The sequence below is a fragment of the Mustela nigripes genome, chromosome 8, assembly GCF_022355385.1.
Source record: "Mustela nigripes isolate SB6536 chromosome 8, MUSNIG.SB6536, whole genome shotgun sequence".
NCBI lineage: Eukaryota > Metazoa > Chordata > Mammalia > Carnivora > Mustelidae > Mustela > Mustela nigripes.
The window spans coordinates 67,149,073-67,170,522 of NC_081564.1; the positions used below are offsets into that span (position 1 = coordinate 67,149,073).

Genomic DNA, 21,450 nt, shown 5'->3' on the forward strand with positions numbered 1-21,450 from the left:
TAGCTGTTTGACAAGGCCACTTAAACTGCCCTTACACGTGCTACTAAAATATCAGGGGGAGATACCTCAAGTTAATTTTCTCGTTGTGCTTAATTTTTCTAGTTGTGCTTAATTTTTTTTTTCTATTTAGTTCCAAAACATCCAGAAAAAGTGTTTCCCTGAGGTACTCTAGGAAGTGTCTGTGTGCATGGAGCTCACCATCCTGTGAAAATAGTCCGCAGGTGCACAAAGTCGCCTGAAGGAGAACCCCTGAAAGGAGACTGCAGGGCACAAGGACAAGAGACCCTCAGAGAGGAAGAAAAGAAGGCTTCCCAGAGGTTGTGGCATTTAAATGCAGCTACTAAAAGTAATCTGGTACCGATTTCCAAAGTAGGGGTGAGAGGTTTCCCGACATCACCAAGCAGTTCGGACACCGCTGCGTCTCCTATAATTCAGCTCCCTTCTGTTTCTATCTACCTGAGAGAGCATCATATCTCACATTAAGGGCTCAGACCCACAAGGCTCCCTCCCACTCCCCCTTCAGATGCCAATCCCAACCCCAGGTTGTGCTTCTAACCAATTGGCAATAAAGCGAATGATCCCATGCCCCCCTCCTTGGGTTTAATTTGTTTGAGTGGCTCTGAGAACTCACAGAAACATTTTACTTACTAGTGAAAGGAACGCTGATTTATTAAGAAAGGATACAGGAACAGCCAGATGGAAGAGATGCTTAGGACTGGGCTCGGGGAAAGGGTGAGGAACTTCCCTGTCCCCATGAGGGCCACTCTCCCACACCACCAACCCAGAAGCTCTGCAAACACATACTTTGGGGTTTCTACGGAGGTTTCGTTAACTAGCCAGGATTGATTAAATCATTGGTCTTTAGCAATTGACTGCACCTTCAGCCCCTCTCTCCTCCCTGACGATCTGGGGAGTGGAACTGGGGTAAATCTTGTGGTAGGGTCTCCCAGCAAGCAGCCCACATCCCAAGGGGCGGGTCAAATTGCATCATTAACATATCAAAAGACCCTTTTGTTGCTCTGTTCCAGAAGGAAATTCCAAGAGTTTTAGGAGCTGTGTGCCAGAAATGTGAAGACCACAAATATATTAATTATAAATCACAATATCGCCACAGCTAACCTATCAAGGGTTCACTGCCTCCAACAGGTGGCAATGGACCCCGAAGGGCACACAACTCTCCTCTAGTAAAAGAATACCAAAAGATAAAATTTCCCAAGAAGAGCAGAGTGAGGGAGTCACAAAATGTAGAAGCTTTTTCCTTGGACACAAACATCAGAATTAAAAGAGCATGCGAAGGAGAAGAGTAAGGAAGAGCTTTTTACTTTGTCTAATATACATACATCTTGAAATCACAATTTTTTGGGAAGAACATTCATTATGCATTCCATAAATATTGATTATTCTGGGTCAGGCACTGTTGTAGGTGCGTGGGGTTCAGCATGTACTAGTCTCACAGTAAAAATTAAAACATAAACATTGAGAATAACAGATGAGTAGGTTTTGAAAGATTGTTCCTGCGTTCATTTCACTTCTTGTCCTATAGATTGCTTAAAGTCTATTTTCAAAGTTAACAATAAAAAAAGTCACTACAGAAAAACATCTAGGATGGCTTTTCTCGGAAGCGTCCTGCAGTGTGCTCCGGAAAATGGTTTGCAATTCACTTGACCCAGAGCCCCTACCAAATCATGCAAATCGAGAGGATCACATCTTCGCATTCACTTTAAGAACATGCTGGGGAAAAAAAAAAAAAAAGAACGTGCTGGGGAACCGCTCAGGCCTTCAAAGGTATGCAGATCAGCAAAGCCACCACGTGTCTGAAAGCTGGCACTTTGCAGAGGCAATGTGTGCCTTCCCTTGCTCCAATGGCAGAGTTGGCAGGTGAGGCCAGGCAACCCAGTGGGGCTGGACACAGGGTCGGTGACACAAAGAGAGTGCTGAAAAATGCACAGGCTTCTAAGTGCAGAGAATGCTGCTGAACTCAAGTGTTTAAATGTCGATTCTCTGGTCATGGAACACATCCAGGAGGACAAAGCCTCCAGGATGCCACCATGTACATCTTGTACACAAGTACAGGGCTCATGGTCAGATTAACACAGACAGGAATTTCTCTGCCACACTGAGATGATCCTTACTGAAAAAGAACACATTGCTCCTAAGCCAAAAGAGGAGGCTGCACAGGAAAAAAAAAAAAAGAAAAAAGCTATCCCAGAAGAAACTGAAGAAGCAAAAATACACGGCCAGGGAATAAATTCTGCATAAAATAAATGCAAATAAAAGTTAAAAAAAACAAGATGAGGGTGATTAGGAGGAATTTTTATACTATCTGCATTAAAAAAAAACTTTTTAACATTAAAGATTATATCAGTGCATTGTTTGTAGAATAACATTACATTAAAATTTAGGAACTACGCATTAGTAAGTGAAGAGTTTTGCAGAGGTGACCCATGCTGCTGCTGTTTCTTTTTTAAATTGTGAGACATATTATACATGAAAAGAAATCTATAACAGACACAATTTAAGTCTAAGAATAATGTGAAACCCACAACCCAGCTAAGAAGCAGAATGACAATATCCCAAAAGTCCCCTCTGTGCTTCTCCTTTTCTTTTTTTAAAAGATTTTATTTATTTATTTGACAGAGATCACAAGTAGGCTGAGAGGCAGACAGAGAGAGAGGGGGAAGCAGGCTCCCCGCTGAGCAGAGAGATCAATTCGGGGCTCTATGTGGGGCTCGATCCCAGGTCCCTGAGATCATGACCGATCCCAGGATCCTGGAATCATGACCTGAGCCGAAGGCAGACACTGAACACACTGAGCCACCCAAGTGCTTCTTGAGCATATGTCTCCCCCAAAAGGGAACCACCATCTTAACTGCTCTAATAATTCTCTAGACTCAGAAATTTTTACTACCTTTGTATCCCTAAATAACATATTGCTTAGTTTTGCCTGTTTTTAAACCATATAGAAACAGAATCATTCAGTATGTATTCCTCTGTGACTTGCTTTTTTCTTTCAGAAGTCTTTTTGGGATTTACCCATGTGGACTCAAGCATCTAAGAATTCACTTTCTAAATTAATTTACTTTTGTTATTGACTTACCTCTAGTAAACTGTCAAATGTTAAGGCTATATCTAAGTCTTTACCTACCTACATACTGTGTAACTACCACTCACATCAAGATATAGAAAATTTCCAATCAGCACCTGGCTGGCTCAGTTTGGAGAACATGGGCTCTTGATCTCAGGCTTGTATGTTTGAGCCCCATATTGGATATAGAGATTACTTAAAAACAAGATCTCTCTCTTTTTTTTTTAAAGATTTTATTTATTTGACAGCAAGAGATCACAAGTAAGCAGAGAGACAGACAGAGAAAGAGAGGGGAGGAAGCAGGCTCCCCACCAAGCAGAGAGCCCGATGTTGGACTCGATTCCAGGGCCCTGAGATTATGACCTGAGCTGAAGCCACCCAGGTGCCCTTAAAAACAAGATCTTAAAAAAAAAAAAAGATCTAGGACATTTCCAGAGCACTAGAAAACTCACTTGTTCTCCTTTCCAACTAATATCCCTCAGAAGTAATCACTATTCATACTTTAAGCAACACAGATGACTTCTGAGTTCATGTATTTTTCATTGTTGCATAGTATTCTAGAATATGCATATTTTGTGAATTTGGATATCAAACAATTGCTGATTGGCTCTGGTCAGGTAAACTAAGCAAGCTTGTCCCATAATTTCATTAATCTCAAAGTATATTATCCCACTGTTTACACAATGGGATTTTTTGGAACCCCACTTAGAGCATGATAATGGGGCTTATTCACACCAATTTATTTACTTATTTATTTAAATATTTTATTTATTTATGTGACAGACAGAGATCACAAGCAGGCAGAGAGAGAGGGGAAGCAGGCTCCTTGCTGAGCAGAGAGCCCGATGCGGGGCTCAATCCCAGGACCCTGGGATCATGACCTGAGCCGAAGGCAGAGGCTTTAACCCACTGAGCCACCCAGGTGTCCCTTCACACCAATTTATTTATTCTTCCTATTTTAGATGGACTTTCTGTGGGTTGTTTTGTTTTGTTTGGGCTATTACATAAGCAGTGTTTTTAAGAATATTCTTGTATATCTACTGATACACAGGTATACAGTTTTCTCTGGAATCTAGACTGTAGGAATAGAAACTCTAGGAAAGAGTGTATATGCATGTTCGGCTTTACCAGATTATGCCAGATTCTTTCCTAGAGTGGTTGTACCAATTTGCACTCCCACAAGCAGTTTGTAGGAGCCTCTTCTGTTCATCCTCCCAATACCTGATCTTTAATTTTAAGTATTTTGATGGTTTCTCATTGTAGTTTTGATTTGCATTTCCCAGCTGAAATATATGTTTCTATATATTTACGGCCCTTCTTCTATGAAATATACTATTTAATTACTTTCTTCTTCCCCTCTACCTGAAATTATTTCTAGCCATCCAATTTGGGGTCAGAAAAGGCTGAGTAGCTCCTTAAATTTCAAGACTGTAAACTCTTCAGAGTTTAAAACCAGTGAAGTCTGGGGCACCTGGGTGGCTCACTGGGTTAAAGCCTCTGCCTTCGGCTTAGTTCAAGATCTCAGGGTCCTGGCATTGAGCCCCGCATCGGGCTCTCTGCTTAGCAGAGAGCCTGCTTCCCCTCTCTCTCTGCCTGCCTCTCTGCCTATAAGTAAATAAAATCTTAAAACAAAAACAAAAACAAAAACAAAACCAGTGAAGTGTGGATGTTCTGATCCATGGCGATGATGGTATCCAGATGGATTCCCAAGTGATTGAAATACTAGAATAATTAATCAGGAAAGGGGACAAGTGTAGTAGGCAGACTTCTAAGATGGTGCCCCTGGATACCTGGCCTCTGATAGACACACACTTTCTTCCCAACACCGATCAAATACTAACCTAGGCACAGATGTTGAGGGGATTTTGCAGAGGTAATTAAGGTCCCAAACTAGCTGACCTTAAAACAGATTATTTAGGCAGATCTAATTTAATCAAGGGAGATTAGAAGTCAGAGGGACATGCTCCAGCTGCCCTGGAAGAAAGCGAACACCCATGTTGTAGGCTGTCTATGGGAGCCACATGCCGAGAGCTACAAGCAGCCTCTGGGAGCTAACAGTGATCCCTAGCTAACCAGGACCTGTCCTATGACAGCCAGAAAATGGATTCTGCTGACAACCAGCAAGCCTGGGAGCCCAGATGAGAACCGCAGACCGGCCAACATCCTGTTTTCAGCCTGGTAAAACCCTGAGCGGAGAATCCAGCCATACAACATCAATTTCTGACCTACAAAAACTGTGAGGTGATGAATTTGTGCTGTTTTAAACCACTAAATTTGTGATAATCTGTTATGCGGCAATAGAAAAGGAACACACCAAGTAAGTATGAAACATCACCTGCTGAATTACACGTGAGGAGCAGGACTTCTGTCTGTAGCTGTGGGTGTGCAATGCATAGGTCTAAAGGCATCATTTACATTGTTGTCCATGTGAATGGTACCCTCTGAAGTTGGGCAGTGCACGTACAGCACAACTGTACATAGCAATCCTACAGGAAACCCCACTCTTGCCCTGTTCCAGAATCTTGGCTACTTCCCTTAACCATAGTAGAAATGAGAGCATTGGTCTAGAGGTAGTCAGAAATCCTTACAAGCTCAGCATTTGGAGTATTTAGTGTATTTTGTGTCCACTCTACCACACACTGGCCCTTCCATTTCCCTACAGTTTCTTACCTACTTAATTTTAACCTCTTGCTTCATTTAGGTTTACCCAAAGTCTTCTGTCTTTTTTTTTTTTTAAGGTTTTATTTATTTGTTTGACAGACAGAGATCACAAGTAGGCAGAGAGAGAGAGAGAGAGAGAGAGAGAAGGAAGCAGGCTCCCGCTGAGCAGAGAGCTCGATGCGGGGCTCGATCCCAGAACCCTGGGATCATGACCGGAGCCGAAGGCAGAGGCTTTAACCTGCTGAGCCACCCCCAAAGTCTTCTGTCTTAAAAAGCTGTCACTATGCCAATGAATAAGGCTTTGAGAATGGAAGCCAGTAGCTCCCTGGGGAGGAAACTATGAGGGACCTTCTTTCCTTTTGATTATGAATGCACTCAGGACATTTAGCTGTAGAGAGTTCAGAAGGCTTAAGATCAGTGGTTAAAAAAGTACTTTTCTATCCTGTCAGTCTGTCAAGTTGACCAACTGGTCAGGGGTAGTCGCTTTGAGGAAGTGCTGACTCACCTCTGTTTCTGAGGAAGGCAGCTTAGTAGTGAAGAAAATGGGACAAAAACTGAGTCTTTCAGGTGAGCCTTGAAGAATTAGCTGGGAAAATGAGCCTGTCTCACAGAGAGACCGGAAGTGCTGTTAAAATGAGCTAAGGCAAAAATAAGCCACTGAAAACTGGGTCAGTCAGTCAAGCTGGTGCAAGGAGAGCAAAACTGAAACTTGAAAACAGGTCCACGAACACTGCCCGGCGCACACTCCCCTCTCCATTTCTGCTCAGTTACTCCCACTGAGATCTTGCAGGTCTTAGGAGCTGTATCTGCTTCATAAAGGATCAATATTTTAAGACCTAAGAGGATAGTTTTGAAATCCTGGACGCTCCATGTAACATATTCAAACCCTATGTTCCTATTTCTCTGGATTTCAAGGTTTTCTAAGAAGCAGATAAGATCATACAAGTGACATACTCGTGCACAGTGCCAGGTGTTTGTGTTTAACACAGTAGCTTTTACTAGAAACGCACCCTGGAAACATGACTGACGGATGGTGGGACTGGTATTTTGGGACAAGAGAACACTTGTATGGTATAGAACAGTGGCTACCAAATCCAGTGCAAGGGTAGGTGATGTTTTTACCAGTCAACTATAAAAAGAAGAAAAATAAAGGGGCAATTGGGTGGCTCAGACAGCTAATCGTCTGATTTTGGATCAGGTTGTGATATCGGGGTCCTAGGTTGGAGCCCTGTATGGAGCCCTGCATCAGGCTCCGCACTCAGTGGGGAGTCTTCTTGTCCTTCTCCCTCTGCCCCTCCCCCTGCTCGTGAGCATACTCTCTCAAATAAATGAAATCTCTTCAAAAATTTTTTTAAAAGATTTTATTTATTTATTTCAGAGAGACAGTGAGAGAGGGAACATAAGCAGGGGGATTGGGAGAGGGCAAGCAGGCTTCCCGCTGAGCAGGGAGCCCGATGTGGGGCTTGATCTCAGAAGACCTGAGCTGAAGGCAGATGCTTAATGATTGAGCCACCCAGGAGCCCAACAAATAAAATCTTAAAGAAAAAAAAAAAGAAAAAGAAAAAGAAAAAAGACATAGAATTATGGACAAAACAGTGAATTTTCCACAAAAATTTTTCATACATTTATTCAAACTAATGGGCTATTGTTTTCCTTTATTCTATTTTCATTCTTTTGGTGTCAAAATGTCTTATGAAATAATGGTGATAATCTATTATACCTTCTTAAAATACTCTTAGCGGGCCAAATAACGTTGTCAATGGTGTATTAGTATCAGTCCGCTCAACCCTTTAAAAAACTTTTTTTTTTACTAGTTTGGAAAACACGAGACTGGGAACCAGTGCTTGGGTATGACGGTTAAGAAGGGCAAAGGCCTCAGAAGACCAGCAATTCTTAGGAAGGTGGGCTTCCAGGAACCCGCATGATCCAGGGAAATTTTCAAAATTATTCATACTCAACCTCCAAGACTATTAAATTAGAAAACTGGTGTGCTACAGAAAAAAATGAGAGTGCAAATGAAGAAAGAGGATGTGGGATCCAGGAATCAAGAGATCCAGCACAGAGAGATAAAGGAAAGTCCCCAAAACCACCCCTGCATGCCAGTCTTCCGCAACAAGTCAGGAGAGGATGTGTGTGGGGAAAGAGGTCATTAATAACTCCTGGAAAGCAATGCTTGTATGTGAAACACACTCACACTACAGTAGTCCCCCCTTTATGTGTGGGGGATTCATCCCAAGACACACAGTGGATTCCTGAAACCATGGATAGCACCGAACCCTAGACATACTGTTTTTCCCTACACGTATGTACCTATGACAAAGTTAAATTCATAAACCAGATACAGCGGGGCACCTGGGTGGCTAAGTTGCTAAGCGTCTGCCTTTGTCATGATCCCATGATCATCAAGTCATGATCCCAGGGTCCTGGGATGGAAACCCGCATCAGGTTCCCTGCTCAATGGGGAGTCTGCTTCCCCTACTGCCCCTCTCCCCACTCTTGCTCTAATAAACAAAATTTTTAAGACAACTTAAGATAAATTCCAGTAAGAGATTAACAGAACAATTATCGCCTACTGTAACAAGCTGTGAATGCGATCACTCTCAGAATATCTTACTTCACTGTACCTTTCTTTTGATGACGTGAGGATAAAATACCTACATGAGGTGAAATTAGGTGGAGTTGGCAATGTGCTGTAGCTGTTACGCTACTGTTGACCTGACCATACACCTGGAGGATTACCTGCTTCCAGATCGTGGCTGACAGCAGGTAACGGAAACCGTAGAAGCTGATGGTAAGCGGAGACTAGTCCACGCACATACTCTACAGTGAGGAGTTCCCGATGCTAATCGTGTAAGTCAGTGTCCCAGAAAGTGGATGGCACCCTTGAGATAACACAGTAACCCAGAACCAGCAGTAAGAGATGTGATCACCCCTATCAAGCCCAAAAGGACAGTGAGGGAGAAGTTAGTGGCAAATGAAGTCACACGCAGTTGGCCAACTTGAGGTGCAGGACTTTTGGCTGAGGAACACAATTACCGAGACGAGAACCAGGAGAGAGGCAGCAGAGGGAGTAATAACTTGACCTTCCACTTTACTTCCCTTCCTCCCTTATAGAGCCTCACTGGGAAAACTCAACAGAGTCTAGAGTCTGTTGGTGTAGTTCCTATAGTTTCTTGGGCATCAAAGTAGGGTAAAGGCAGCAGATTTGGAGGGGCAAATGGAAGGCAGCTGGTGCACTCATGATATACTAATTAATGACAACCCAAATTTACAAAAACATATTAGAAGGAGGTGTAGAAGCAGAGGGACTTCCAGTGTAAGACCACAGTATCAGAACCATGGCAGAAAGTAAGAGCTGACAACTCCAGAAATAGCAGTATATTTTTACCTATTATTTAGAAATATGGAGATAAACAAGACACAGCAACAGCTAAATGAGTAATGCCTTTGGGGACTAAGGAAGTATGACATAGTAAGACTTAAAATATGATGACTTTTAAAGAAATGATATATTTAATAAAAACAAATTAAGAAAGCTGCTAGAGGGGCATCTGAGTGGCTCAGTCAGTCAAGCATGTGACTTGTGATTTCAGCTCAGGTCTTGATCTCAGGGTCATGAGTTCAAGCCCTGCACTGGGCACTACACCCAGTGTGGAGCCTACTTAAAAAAAAAAAAAAAAAAAAAAGTTGGTAGAAGGTACACAGATACCTTCCAGTGGTTACATCTTTGGAGCTAGAATAAGGGTAGAGAAAGAACATTAACTGTTCATTTAACTTGTCCTTGCATTCTTTTACTATGAACTTTTTTTTTTTCCCAAGAATTTAAGTAATCTCTACACCCAACGTGGGGCTTGGACCCACAACACCGAGATCAAGAGTTGCGAGCTCCACTGACTGAGCCAACCAAGTGCCCCCAAATTTCCTTTTTTTATAATATAGCTTTTAATACCTTAAAAAAAACAGAATCAGGGGCTACCTCTGCAAAAAACCCCCACCACAATCTTATGAACTGAATATAGTTGCTAAAGGGGATTTATCCTTTAGGTGGGTTGGAGCAGAAAAACTAGAAGCTACTGATTTGTATCCAAATGAAATCATTTGTATCAATGAAATCAAGGATGGGTCAATGACTTAACCATCCACATAGCTTAACAGAGCCTCAGTTAGGACTGAGGACTTCTAACCCCACAGAGAAGAAATACATACAATACAAAGATAAGGCTCATCATCTCTGAGTATTTATACATCCCCACACTTATGTGAAGGAGGACAGGGATGAAAGACCATATGGAGACCCAAAGTAGCAAAGAACTACCCAGTCCTGCATTAAAAAACATTGAATTCTGGAGTGTCTTGTTATGTGAAACAATGGATACAATGTACGCTTTAAAAAAAAGACAAGACTGGGGCACCTAAGTGGCTCAGTGGGTTAAAGCCTCTGCCTTCGCCCCTCCTTCCCACATCGGGCTCTCTGCTCAGCAGGGAGCCTGCTTCCTCCTCTCTCTGCCTGCCTCTGCCTACCTGTGATCTCTGTCAAATAAATAAAATCTTTAAAACTAAAAAAAGAAAAGATTGTTGTTGTAGGACTATGCAGATGCTATCACCGTGTATTTGTGCTTTTTGATAGGGCAACAGATGTCCGTTTTAAATATTTAAACTGCAAAGGAAAAAAGAACCACAAACTAAACTGAATATTTAATATACTTTGTAAGAACAGAAGGAATGCAACAAGGATTCGAATTTTATAATGTACATTAGATATTTTTGTAAAAGGTATTCCATTTTTCAAAGGCGTTTTCCCGATTTCCCCGTCTTTTCTATTTTCCTCAGAGCCATAAGCAGGAACTACTATCAGAAGTAGGCTGCTCCGTTCCACTGGACAGTAATTATATTTTCATATTTGAAGTCTTCATCATCTCCCCAAACCCCCTCCTTTCACCACACAGTCTCACTGCACTGTTTCACAGTAATATTGTACTCCGCTCAAATTCGAAGAGCCTGAACCAAAAGGATTTTTGAGTACTAGTTCAGTAGCAGTGTCTACTGGCACAAACCTTCTACTTATTCATAACTGCGATAAATAGAAATGGAAGCTACTTTAATGAAATAGGAACTCAGGAATAAGATCATTAAATATAACTAAACACTTTTAAAATATAAATATCATGTATTTCCTGATTAGTATCAGGTGAGTATCTAAGCTATCTATTCCAAATTCTGGTCTCAGAGAGAAAAAGGTCAGAGACAATTGCCAGCAAGGTGCTTCATATTATCAGGTCCATTTTTAAAACAATGAGATCCTTTGGAACAATCACTTTAGTCTTTCTTTTTATCAGAGATTTCCACTGGACCTTTTGTTGGTAATCCATTTATGTCTGCACCCTAAAATTAAAAAAAAAAAAAGAGAACATTTTAGATATTATTACAACTCATTATAAGAAATTGTCTCTTTAAAAACCAACAACAAATTTAAGAATGAAAAAAACTCTGCTTCTAGAAATGTGCAGGAAGGCTAAATTAGTACAAAACACAGGTGAAGTCGAACTTAACAAGAACCAATGCTAAAAATAGTTGTCCAAATATTCATTTTAAAAAATAACTTCATTTTGTTTTTTTATTTTTTAAAAGATTTGATTTATTTATATGATAGAGCGTACAAGCTAGGGGAGGGGCAGAGGGAGAGGGAGAAACAGGCTCCTAGCTGAGCAGGGAGCCCAACAGGGGACCCAATCCTAGGACCCTGGGATCATGACCTGACCGAAGGCAGATGCTTAACTGACTGAGCCATGCAGGCATCCCATTTTGTTTTTTTAAAAATCTCTATGATCCCTCCAACTAAATCTCTTACCAAAGTTATCAATCAGTGAAACTGGCATATTTTAGTATTATCTCTTCTCGTCCATTAGCTATTTATTATTCTTCCCAGCCAAGAAATATTGGTAATTATCTTGGCTATAAGAGAAGGAACAAACACACTAATCAGAGGTCTAGTTTAAAACCTTAGTTTAAACCAAATGTTACTTAACACCCTAAATCCTTTATTTTAAAAAAAGAAATTGGGGCACCTGGGTGACTCAGTTGGTTGAGTGTCTGCCTTTGGCTCAGGTCATGATCCCGGGGTCCTGGGATGGAGTCCCTCATCAGGTTCCCTGCTCAGTGGGAAGCCTGGTTCTCCTCCTCCCTCTACCTGCAGCTCCCCCTGCTTATGTTCTCTCTCTAATATATAAATAAAATCTTAAAAAAAAAAAAAATAAGCCTAAACGCCTGGGTAGCTCAGTTGGTTTAACTCTTGATTTAGGCTCAGATCATGGTCTTAGGGTCATAGGAGAGAGCCCCACAAAGGGCTCAATGCTGAGCATGGAGACTGCTTAGAATTCTTTCTCTATCTTTCCCTCTGCCCCGACCCCATCCCCGGCTCATACGCTCTCTCTAAATAAATAAAATCTTTAACAACAACAACGAAAGTAGAGAAAAAAAGAAATTAAAACACATTAATGAAGTTTCTGGTTCCAAAAACATGCCTTTTCCAAGGCAAGTAATTTCCCCTGACTGTACCAGCCTCCCCAGCTGCCCTGAGTCAAGGTATTTTTTTTTTTTTTTTTTTTAAAGATTTTATTTATTTATTTGACAGACAGAGATCACAAGCAGGCAGAGAGGCAGGCGGAGAGAGAGAGGAGGAAGCAGGCTCCCTGCTCAGCAGAGAGCCCGATGCGGGACTCGATCCCAGGACCCCGAGATCATGACCTGAGCCTAAGGCAGTGGCTTAACCCACTGAGCCACCCAGGCGCCCCCTGAGTCAAGGTATTTTAATGTTCTTACCTTACAGTCTACTTTGCCTTTGTTTTTATCGTGGGATTCTTGAAGAGCTTTCTTAGGCCACATACGACTAACAAAGGGGGAAATCAGCGGGTATATGTAGGGCTCCAGGAATTTTTTGTAGATCCAGAGCAGAATCGGAATGACGATACAAGGAATGCACACCATCCTCCCAGGCTGGAGCTCCTGAGCGGCTGACGTGCGAGAGAAAGCAAATCAGGTCATCACGGAACAACAACTAAACGCATTTACCTAGATGAAGATTCTTGAAAGGACTATTTCCACATTAAAGGGAAAATCTAAATTATTTATTGGCTAAATGCACAAGACTATTAAATAAAAGCGCTGCTCTCTATAAAGGAATAAGAGGTGGTAGACATGAAAATAACAGTGAGGTGCCTGCCTCCAAACCTCTCCAATCACTGCTTCCCAACCATAAATTTAAGGATAAAGATATTAACTTCTGCTGGGTACTGGCCAGTTAGGCCCTTTGCCTTTATCAACTCCTGTAATTCTCAAAACTCAGCCTCACCATCTTCAGAGACTTGACAGTATTTATTAGCTAAACCTCCAAGGCTAAGGGCAAATCCTGTAATAATAAATTCATTAAGTCACTTTGGTGGTTGCCTGGGTGGCTCAGGTGTTAAGTGTCTGCCTTCGGTTCAGGTCGGATAGAGCCCCACATGCTCTGCGGGAAGCCTGCTTCTCCCTCTCCTACTCCCCCTGCTTGTGTTCCCTTTCTCGCTGTGTCTCTCTCAAATAAATCAATAAAGAAACAGCACTGGAGTTCTACTGCTGATTAAAAAAAAAAGAGAGAGAGATACCACTTTGAAAGACCTGTAGACTGCAAACCAGCAGGACTTTCCCAGACAACAAATCTCCTTTGATGTATTTGCTTTTTTCGGTTTAATAACAATTAAGGTAAACTGAGTAATAAAAATATTTTATTTGGTGTTAGGATTGTTCTAAGTACGTTGTCCATTTCAAAAAATGAACACCTCTAGAGGGGCCTGGGGGTCAGTGGTCTGACTCCTGGTTTCAGCTCAGGTCAGGAGATCAAGCTCCTGAGCTGGGAAATCAGCGCTCAGCAGGGAGTCTGCTTGAGAATCTCTCCCTTTGCCCCTCCCCCTATGCATGCATAGGGGCTCTCTTTCAAATACATTTTTTTTTTTTAAGATTTCATTTATTTATTTGTTATAGAGAGAGCAAAAGCATGGAGAGCTGCAGGCAGAACAGGCAGAGAGAGAAGCAGGGTCCCTGCTGAGCAAGGAGCCCAAGGCAGGACTCGATCCCAAGACCCCAGGATCACGACCAAAGTCGAAGGCAGATGCTTAACCAACTGAGCCACCCAGGCATCCCTCAAACAAAATCTTTTTTAAAAAAGTTAACACCTCTAATTTCCTTGAAGATTAGAAATTATCTTGGAATTTCTTCAAATCACCAATTTCTAGAAAAAGAACCAATACTACTTCCATAATGTACTATTGAACTAAAGACCTCTTAAATTTACAGGGATTTTTAATCCCTTAGTGTAGGCCTGAAAAATTAAAAAGCTTCAGAACACTGCATAAAGCTAATAATTCAGGATGTTAATTTTCAAAATATTATAAATTTAGTAGCTTGCTGGCAAAGGAGTCAGCACCATGACTACACTAAAGCAATTTAAATATTCACAACACAAGTGAGATAACCCAAAGTAATGGCACTTTGAAACGAATTATAAGAGTTATAAACAAGTAAACATAAATGTATATTAAGGATTGATTAGCTGTTTTATAAAGGATTCATAGCTGGATTCTTTAAAACAGTCCCCTGGTCAAACTAAAGTAACAATTTAAGAATTTACCAAAATATTGTTTCAAAATTTTAAAGAGCATATTTTCTAATTGGAATCAGTCAAAATGAGCAATGAGTCTTTTTTAGCATTTTTCAAGGAATCATTATTTTTGTCATAGACATTTCGAATTTGACCTCGAGAGATGCAGAGGTGATCTGGTTTAGATCTCGCACTCTTACAGACACAAGAGCCTAATAATCAGAGCGGACTGGCTGCTGCTGCCCAGATTTGAAGCCTGCTTTCACCACTTTAGAGATGGTGTTCTTGGGCAATTTATTTAATGAGTCTGCCTTGATGCCTTCCTGTGGAAAATGAAGACAACAGCCTTATCTCCCAGGGATGTAAATGTGGATTAGATATGTCAGTAATGAATATAAAGCTCAGAAGAGTGTGTGCGTGTATTAAATGCTATGTAAAGGTGGTTACCACACACACACACACACACACACACACACGCACGCACACGTTGCAACTTGTCCAAAGTTCACACAGAGCTAAATAGTAACCGGAGTTGGCTGAGACCAGAATTCCCAATTCTAGTTTCCTAACTCAATGCTCTTGCCTTTTTCCCTAGCAAAAATACAGTGATTAAGTTATTCCCCTCCTATCAAGCCTTCACAACCCAACATAAACCCTTCCACACAACTGATAGTGTTCCGAGGGCTAGGTTAAGTTAATGACTGGAAGTCCACCACAGATTCATTTTTACCTATTTTACAGTGTTTTAAATTCTCAAAAACAAGTGCTACCAATCACTTATGTCATAATCATGGCTTTTATAAACATTGTTAGCTCTCTTCATGATGAAACTACTGTATTTCCTCTCTCCCTTAATCCTTACATGACTCCTTAGGGTAAGATTTTACTTCACACATGTGGAAAACATAGCTTACAAGGGTATAGAAGGTGGCTAGGATACATTGATAAAATATTTTATTTGCTCTTACCAAGCTAATTCTCAGATAGTACAACAACGCGAGCAAAATGGATTTACACTGTTGGAAGAGAGAGATTTTCTTTCATTCGGCTTCGACCCAGACAATGGAATACAGAGGAAAAGCGTGGGGCTCTATGAGAAATCGGGCAGGTACCACGGGGGAACGCCACCTCCCTCCAAGTAACCCAGTTTAGCACATCATTTTACGGGGAAGGGGCAGTCCAAGACAAGGCCTGAAAAGACAGGAGAGAGTAAGAGCGAATGCTGGTGACGATGACAGGGGAGCGAAGTGAAGCCGACAATACACGCCGAGAGAATAAACGCACAGAAAGACAGAGGCCGGACGCAGGCCAGCAGGCGGGCGCGGGGGGCGGTGGAAAGAGCAGGCAGGGGCGCGCGTCTGGAGGGCCAAGCAGGGTAGAGCCAAGAGCGCCGGCAGGCCGCGCGGAGCGCAGAGCAGGCCAACTGCGAGCCGGTGGGGCTCGCTCAGCGCCGCCCGGGCTGGAGCCTGCGAAGCGGCTCCACAGCACCAGGGCCATCTCCCACCTCCGCCCGACCCCCAGGCGCCAGTCCGGGCCCACCCGACCCCACTCACCTGCGACCACCGGGTCCGAGTGGAGATGACCGCACTTCCGTGGGGAGGGACGTGCTGCCGCGGAGCCAATGGGCGCTGCAAAAGGGGCCCGACAAAGGCGCGCCTGCGTAAGCCGCGGGGCGCCCAGGACGTAACGGTGACGCGCAAGCGGAGGCGCGGCCTGGCTTCCGGCGCAGCCACCAGGCGCTCAAGCCCTGCGGAAGGCGAGGAAGAGCGGGGTTTCTCTGCCCCGAATACTCGAGCAAAATCCGAGACCGTGAGAAAAGTTGAAGTGGTTCACCATCCGGGAAGTCACCGCACTTGCACGGGAGGGCTAGGCGGTCACCCAGAGCAGTCGAGGCTCTTCACTAGGTCGAAGTTCTTTAAAGCGCTGTACCTCTTTACACCGACTAGGACAGCGGGAAGCCAACGGGAGAAACTGGAACCCTCAGTTGGTAGGAAAGCGTTGGCAGTTTCTCGCATTTGTCCTGCACTTCGCTCTGGGTGTGGACCCAGGAGAAATGAGAACGTCATGCAGTTCAAGTCCGTGAAAGAGGGCTGTTTGCACGAGATGGCCAGGATAGGCACACACACAGACGTCCACACACGGGTTGCTCGGGACTGGACAGGTTCTGGTGAGGAGTGATGGCAGACTACAGCCGCGGTTCCTTTTTTGGATAATTAAGAATGTTGAAAAATTTACCTGGCAGTGGATGCATAATTGAATCTAATAAAAGCTAGTGAACCGTAATTGGATTAACTGTACGGTGTGTTCAAAGTGGCTGGAATAAAACTCAGAAATAGGCCCAGGCTCAAATTCCATTATGCAAAGCACCAAGAAATTCAAAACAGCATGTTTGTTAACAACAATTAATGGCACAGGACAAACAGAAGAATGTTTCTAATTCTAATCAGAAGAAAACTCATTTGATCCATTTTGTGAGGATACTTGAAATACATTTAATAATAAAAGACAACCAACATTCTCTTTTATTTTTATTTGCATTTATTCTGTGCAAATTTACTCCCGGGCCATAAGTTTTTGTTTCTTCAGTTTCTTCTGGGATATCTGGGAAAGAAATAAAAATAAAAGGTCTGTTACAAGTTTCCTGGAGCAACTTGCACTACATCTTAAAGAAGTAGGTTGTAACTCAGGAAAAATAGGCGATGTTAATGTAAAGGGAGTCCAGTCTTTTGGCATAGAGAAATGGCACAGGGGGAGGGAGAGATGTAAGGAAATGAGAGTAAGCAGGAAGTCTGCTGCAGACTGGAGGCATCGAGACCACGTCTAAGTGGCAACAAGAATGGAAGACAATAGGGGCATTTGGGTGGCTCTGTCCTTTAAGTGTCAAGTGTCCAACTTTTAGTTTTGGCTCTGTATCTCAGGGTCATGACCGAACCCGGAGAGGAGCTCTGTGCTTGAAGAGTCTCTCCCTCTGCCCCACCCGCCCCCAACTCTTTCTAAAAGAAAATAAATGAAATTTTAAAGAAGAAGGAAAAAAAAAAAAGAATGGAAAACAATATATTTAAGCAGTAAAATCAACACAATTTAAATTCATTAGGCATGAAGGGAGGGGGTCTAGAATCACTCCCAGGTTCCCAGCTTAAAGAACTCTTAACAGTAGAAAAGAACAGTAAACTGATCATTTACTGAAAACAAGATTAGTTTGGAGAGGTGAGGAAGAGGGGAAGGGCCCATTTTTTGCCCATATTGCATTTAAAGTGGCTATGGACATGTAGGTGGGGCCATCAGCAGATAATTACATAGTTCTGATATAATGTAATACAAAAAAGCCAGTATCATAAACAAAACTGACCAAGACTGAGCAGTTTACCTTTTTCTTCTGTGCAACCTCCTCTTCTGGTTTAGGAACAATCTGCTCTTTTTCAGTAAGGATCATCTCAATGTGGCAGGGAGAGCTCATGTATGGGTTAATGCGACCATGAGCCCTGTAAGTCCTACGCCGCATCTTGGGGGCTTTGTTCACCTGAATGTGCTCAATGACCAGAGAATCGACATCTAAACCCTGGAAGAGCGAGAACAAAATCAACACCTTTATCTCAGCACCACTAACCCTATCACTGGCTCAAGTCCTTACCTTTACAAGGCAATTCTTAATTACATAGCGAAACTGTTCAAACACTTGTTTTTACCTTTATTCTAAGCACCTTTCCTTAAATGTAAGTAACTTATCAAAACCCAATGCTATATGCAGTTTGTAAGTGGCCTCCCTGAAAGTCATTAAGGGGAGATCTAACAGTGTCAATTTCTAAGCCTTGATGAAAAACAGGATTTCAGTCGAGCGGTTTAGCAGCTAGAAGGGTTATATATAGCCAGACCTACATTTGGCCTAGATTTCCAAATGCAAAGGGTAATAATGGCTAATGCACAGAGGAGACAGACCCCTTTATTAACTAAATTTAATGTTTCTCCATTATGAACATAGGCAGCAAACGATATTAACCACTACTAAAGCAATCTCTATTTGTTCCAAGTGATTTCTACTGTTTGTATTTACAAAATTTTGTGAATTCTTAACTCGTATCACCAAAAATGTCTGTCTATGGTACTAGAGACGTTATAAACCCTTGAGTAAAATATAGGAGAGCTTATAGGGGAAAAGTTAAGATTTAACACCATGCTTTTGAAGATCTTCACTGACAAAATTTTGGTCTTCTGGAAATAGGAGGTAGAGATTAAATTAAAAAATTAATGGGAAATTTAGTTACTGAGAAAATCAAGACAAAGAAACAAATCTGGGACAACAGCACCAGTAACTGAACAACCATCCAGGTTGTATACATATAAAGATGTTAATGGTTTGGGTACCTTAAGTTCAGCATTACTCTCTGCGTTTTTAAGCATGTGCAGTAAAAATTCAGCACTCTTCTTGGGCCACCGACCCTGTGTCCAGCCCCACTGTTTGGCCTGAAAGAAATCCAAGAGGTGATCACTCATTCCCCCAATTTAATTCAGTGTTACAACCAAGATGAATTTATTTTACCAAGGTTGCTCAGAACACAGTTTTTTTTCATGGTTAATCCAAAGGTGTCCTAAGTTGGTCATCACAGCAACCAGGAAGAACCTGATTAAAGGCAGAGTCTAAATATTCCTGCCCCACCCAATCACGTTCTGTTACAATGGTCATTTCAGATAGCAACTAAGAAGTCTCACCTGGGCACACCTACCAACTCCACCATTGTAGCGACGGAATGGCACACACTGCTTCTGCAAAGTGACGTCTTTCAGATACTTGGTGGCTTTTCGGATATGCATACCCTTGATGGCCTGGGCAGTTTCACGTGTGTTCTAAGTATAAACAGGAAAAACTGAGTTACCCATGTTAAAGGATAACAATTCTTCAAGTAAACATTCAATTCTAGGTTTTTCAAAATGTCTACACTGAATCAGAATTAAAGGCTTCCCACCTTTTTTTTTTTTTAAAGATTTTATTTATTTGACAGAGACACAGTGAGAGAGGAACACAGCAGTGGGAGTAGGAGAGGGAAAAGCAGGCTTCTGGAGGCTTGATACCAGGACCCTGGGATCATGACCTGAGCCAAAGGCAGATGCTTAATAACTGAGCCATCCAGGTGCCCCAAAGACTTCCCATTCTTCAGGGCTGAGGTAATGTAGTGAGGGAAGAAAAAAAAAAATCTGTGATTAAAAGCCAGGGAGGGTGGCTTAGCTGGGTTAAGAGACTGCCTTCTGCTCAGGTCATGATTCTGGAGTCCCTGGATGAGTCTTGCATCTGGCTCCCTGCTCTGTAGAGAGTCTGTTTCTCCCTGGGCCTTCCCCCTCTCAGTCTCTGGCCCTCATTCTCTCCTTCTCAAATAAATAAATAAAATCCTTTAAAGAAAGAAAGAAAGAAAGCCAGCCAGCCACGGAGAATTAGCTTGAAGTTACAGGAAAATAAATCCCAAACTCCTATGAAGTGTATGTTTTCAATCCCATCATGTTCTAACTATTTGTGCTCCATTATTTTGATCTCTACACTAGCTTAAGTGGTTCTCTTGTAGTTTTACCAAATTCCAGGAACCTTGAAGTGCTCATTATTTGACAATTACAGAGCCAATGTCTCAAAGGTGGCCGCTCAGAACGGATTCATTTTCACGGTAATTCCAAAGGTGTCCTAAGAAACGCATCACTGCAGTCACCTTTTCAGAATGGGGGCTGGGGGGATGCCCTGGAACATGTGACACAACTCTTAGACCGTAAAAGTGGATTCCCATACCTTAAAGTGAACACGGAGATTTGAACCTCTTGACTTGCATGCTAAAAAACGGAAAGTTTTGGTTAATTTTGGGCATCTCGTTGTTCCTCTTACCCCGCCCCCACGAAGAATATATTGTTCACTTACATTTCGTAGGGTTTTCCGGGTCAAGCGAATAGCGAACCATTTTCAGAGGTCACCTGGAAGGGAGGGGGAGGAATTCTGTCAACACGTATTTACTGTAACCGAGGCAGGGGAAGTACGTATGAACTCCTACCAACGGCCGCTCAGAAAGTGCTTGTTTTCACGGTTAATCCAAAGGTGTCCTAAGAAACGCCATCATCGCGGCCATCCTTTTCTCCCACGGCATCTACCACGGGCTGCGGCAATGCTGACACAGACTAAGGACACGGACCCAGCAGCCCTCTGACCCTTCGCAGGAAAATCGTTTCAACCCCCGCTCTGGATCCTCAGGAGTAAAAGGACTGGACGCCTCGGCATGGCAGGGCGCTCCCGCTCTAGGGGTGCCGCCGTCTCCCCAGGTCCTTCTGGGCCATTACAATAAGCGCCAGCGAACTTGAAACAGCCGTTCAAACGGGTAAAGGCTCAACCCGACTTTAATTCCCCCCAAAACGTTCTCACGCTGCAGCCACACACGCGCCGCGTACCCGGCCAGCACTCATCGCAAGACACAGGCTTCCCGGAGTCAGAAACCGCACTGACGACAGGCCGCCCGTACCCCTCGTCACCCCCATTCCCGCCCATCGCGGCCTTCTGCTCCGACACGTCCCCCTGCACCAAAGGACATCGCCCTCAGCGAAGAATCAGTAGCCGCAGACGCCTTCCTCCCGGGGGCACGGACATTAGCGCCACCGAAGCCAGGATGGCGGCGATGACCGGGGGATTCGGCAGTCCGGAGACATGGCAAACACTCACTCACCCCAGGCCGCTGAGAGGAAGAGGAAGCCCGGTGGCTCCTGGGAGAATTCATGAGAACTCAATCTCTCGCGAGATTTCCAGCCGAGAAACGTGATTCGAAAGGAGGCGGAGCGCTAGGAGAAAGGGAGTGTGGAATATGTTTTAGAAGGTTTGGAAATGAATTGCCCTTTTAGGGAATGTCTCAAAATTCTCCTTTTTCTGGTATCCCGAAATAAAGTTATGGATTTTAAATATCAGTCAATTAAAAACAGGGTTGTAGTTCTAGGACATGATTACGTATTATTAGATAGAGACGAGACATTTATTTTCCAACATTTTTTAGATTTGATTATGTGATCTTGTACTCCTAAAACTGGTTAGTTAATGGACAATTAAGAAGATGCAAAG

General features: G+C 42.9%; 2 protein-coding genes, 3 non-coding genes and 1 pseudogene across 6 annotated transcripts; 1 reads left to right on the forward strand and 5 right to left on the reverse strand.

The window, feature by feature from the left end:
• The first annotated feature begins 1,645 nt into the window (after positions 1-1,645).
• Positions 1,646-2,248, forward strand: LOC132023949 (large ribosomal subunit protein uL22-like; annotated as a pseudogene).
• An 8,181-nt stretch (positions 2,249-10,429) lies between these two features.
• C8H18orf32 (chromosome 8 C18orf32 homolog) lies at positions 10,430-16,031 on the reverse strand. 2 transcript variants are annotated; one of them, XM_059409630.1, is made up of 4 exons: positions 15,932-16,015; positions 15,347-15,394; positions 12,566-12,756; positions 10,430-11,128 (listed from the first exon to the last, which is right to left on the reverse strand). In XM_059409630.1, the coding sequence occupies exons 3-4, from the start codon at positions 12,728-12,730 to the stop codon at positions 11,063-11,065; spliced, it is 231 nt and encodes a 76-aa protein (XP_059265613.1). In that variant the 5' UTR covers positions 12,731-12,756; positions 15,347-15,394; positions 15,932-16,015; the 3' UTR covers positions 10,430-11,062. The 2 variants fall into 2 exon arrangements, with proteins under 2 accessions (XP_059265613.1, XP_059265612.1); XM_059409629.1 differs by lacking the exon at positions 15,347-15,394 and having other exon boundaries at positions 15,932-16,031.
• Positions 16,032-16,893: 862 nt separating this feature from the next.
• Positions 16,894-21,061, reverse strand: RPL17 (ribosomal protein L17). Its single transcript, XM_059409628.1, has 7 exons — positions 20,793-21,061; positions 20,272-20,324; positions 20,146-20,186; positions 19,086-19,220; positions 18,741-18,839; positions 17,746-17,937; positions 16,894-16,979 (listed from the first exon to the last, which is right to left on the reverse strand). The coding sequence occupies exons 2-7, from the start codon at positions 20,309-20,311 to the stop codon at positions 16,932-16,934; spliced, it is 555 nt and encodes a 184-aa protein (XP_059265611.1). The 5' UTR covers positions 20,312-20,324; positions 20,793-21,061; the 3' UTR covers positions 16,894-16,931.
• LOC132024050 (small nucleolar RNA SNORD58) lies at positions 18,920-18,985 on the reverse strand. The gene has a single exon (XR_009406161.1). It is a non-coding gene; the product is annotated as a small nucleolar RNA SNORD58 (small nucleolar RNA).
• On the reverse strand, positions 20,000-20,064 carry LOC132024051 (small nucleolar RNA SNORD58). The gene has a single exon (XR_009406162.1). It is a non-coding gene; the product is annotated as a small nucleolar RNA SNORD58 (small nucleolar RNA).
• On the reverse strand, positions 20,407-20,472 carry LOC132024052 (small nucleolar RNA SNORD58). Its single transcript, XR_009406163.1, has one exon. It is a non-coding gene; the product is annotated as a small nucleolar RNA SNORD58 (small nucleolar RNA).
• Positions 21,062-21,450: the final 389 nt, after the last annotated feature.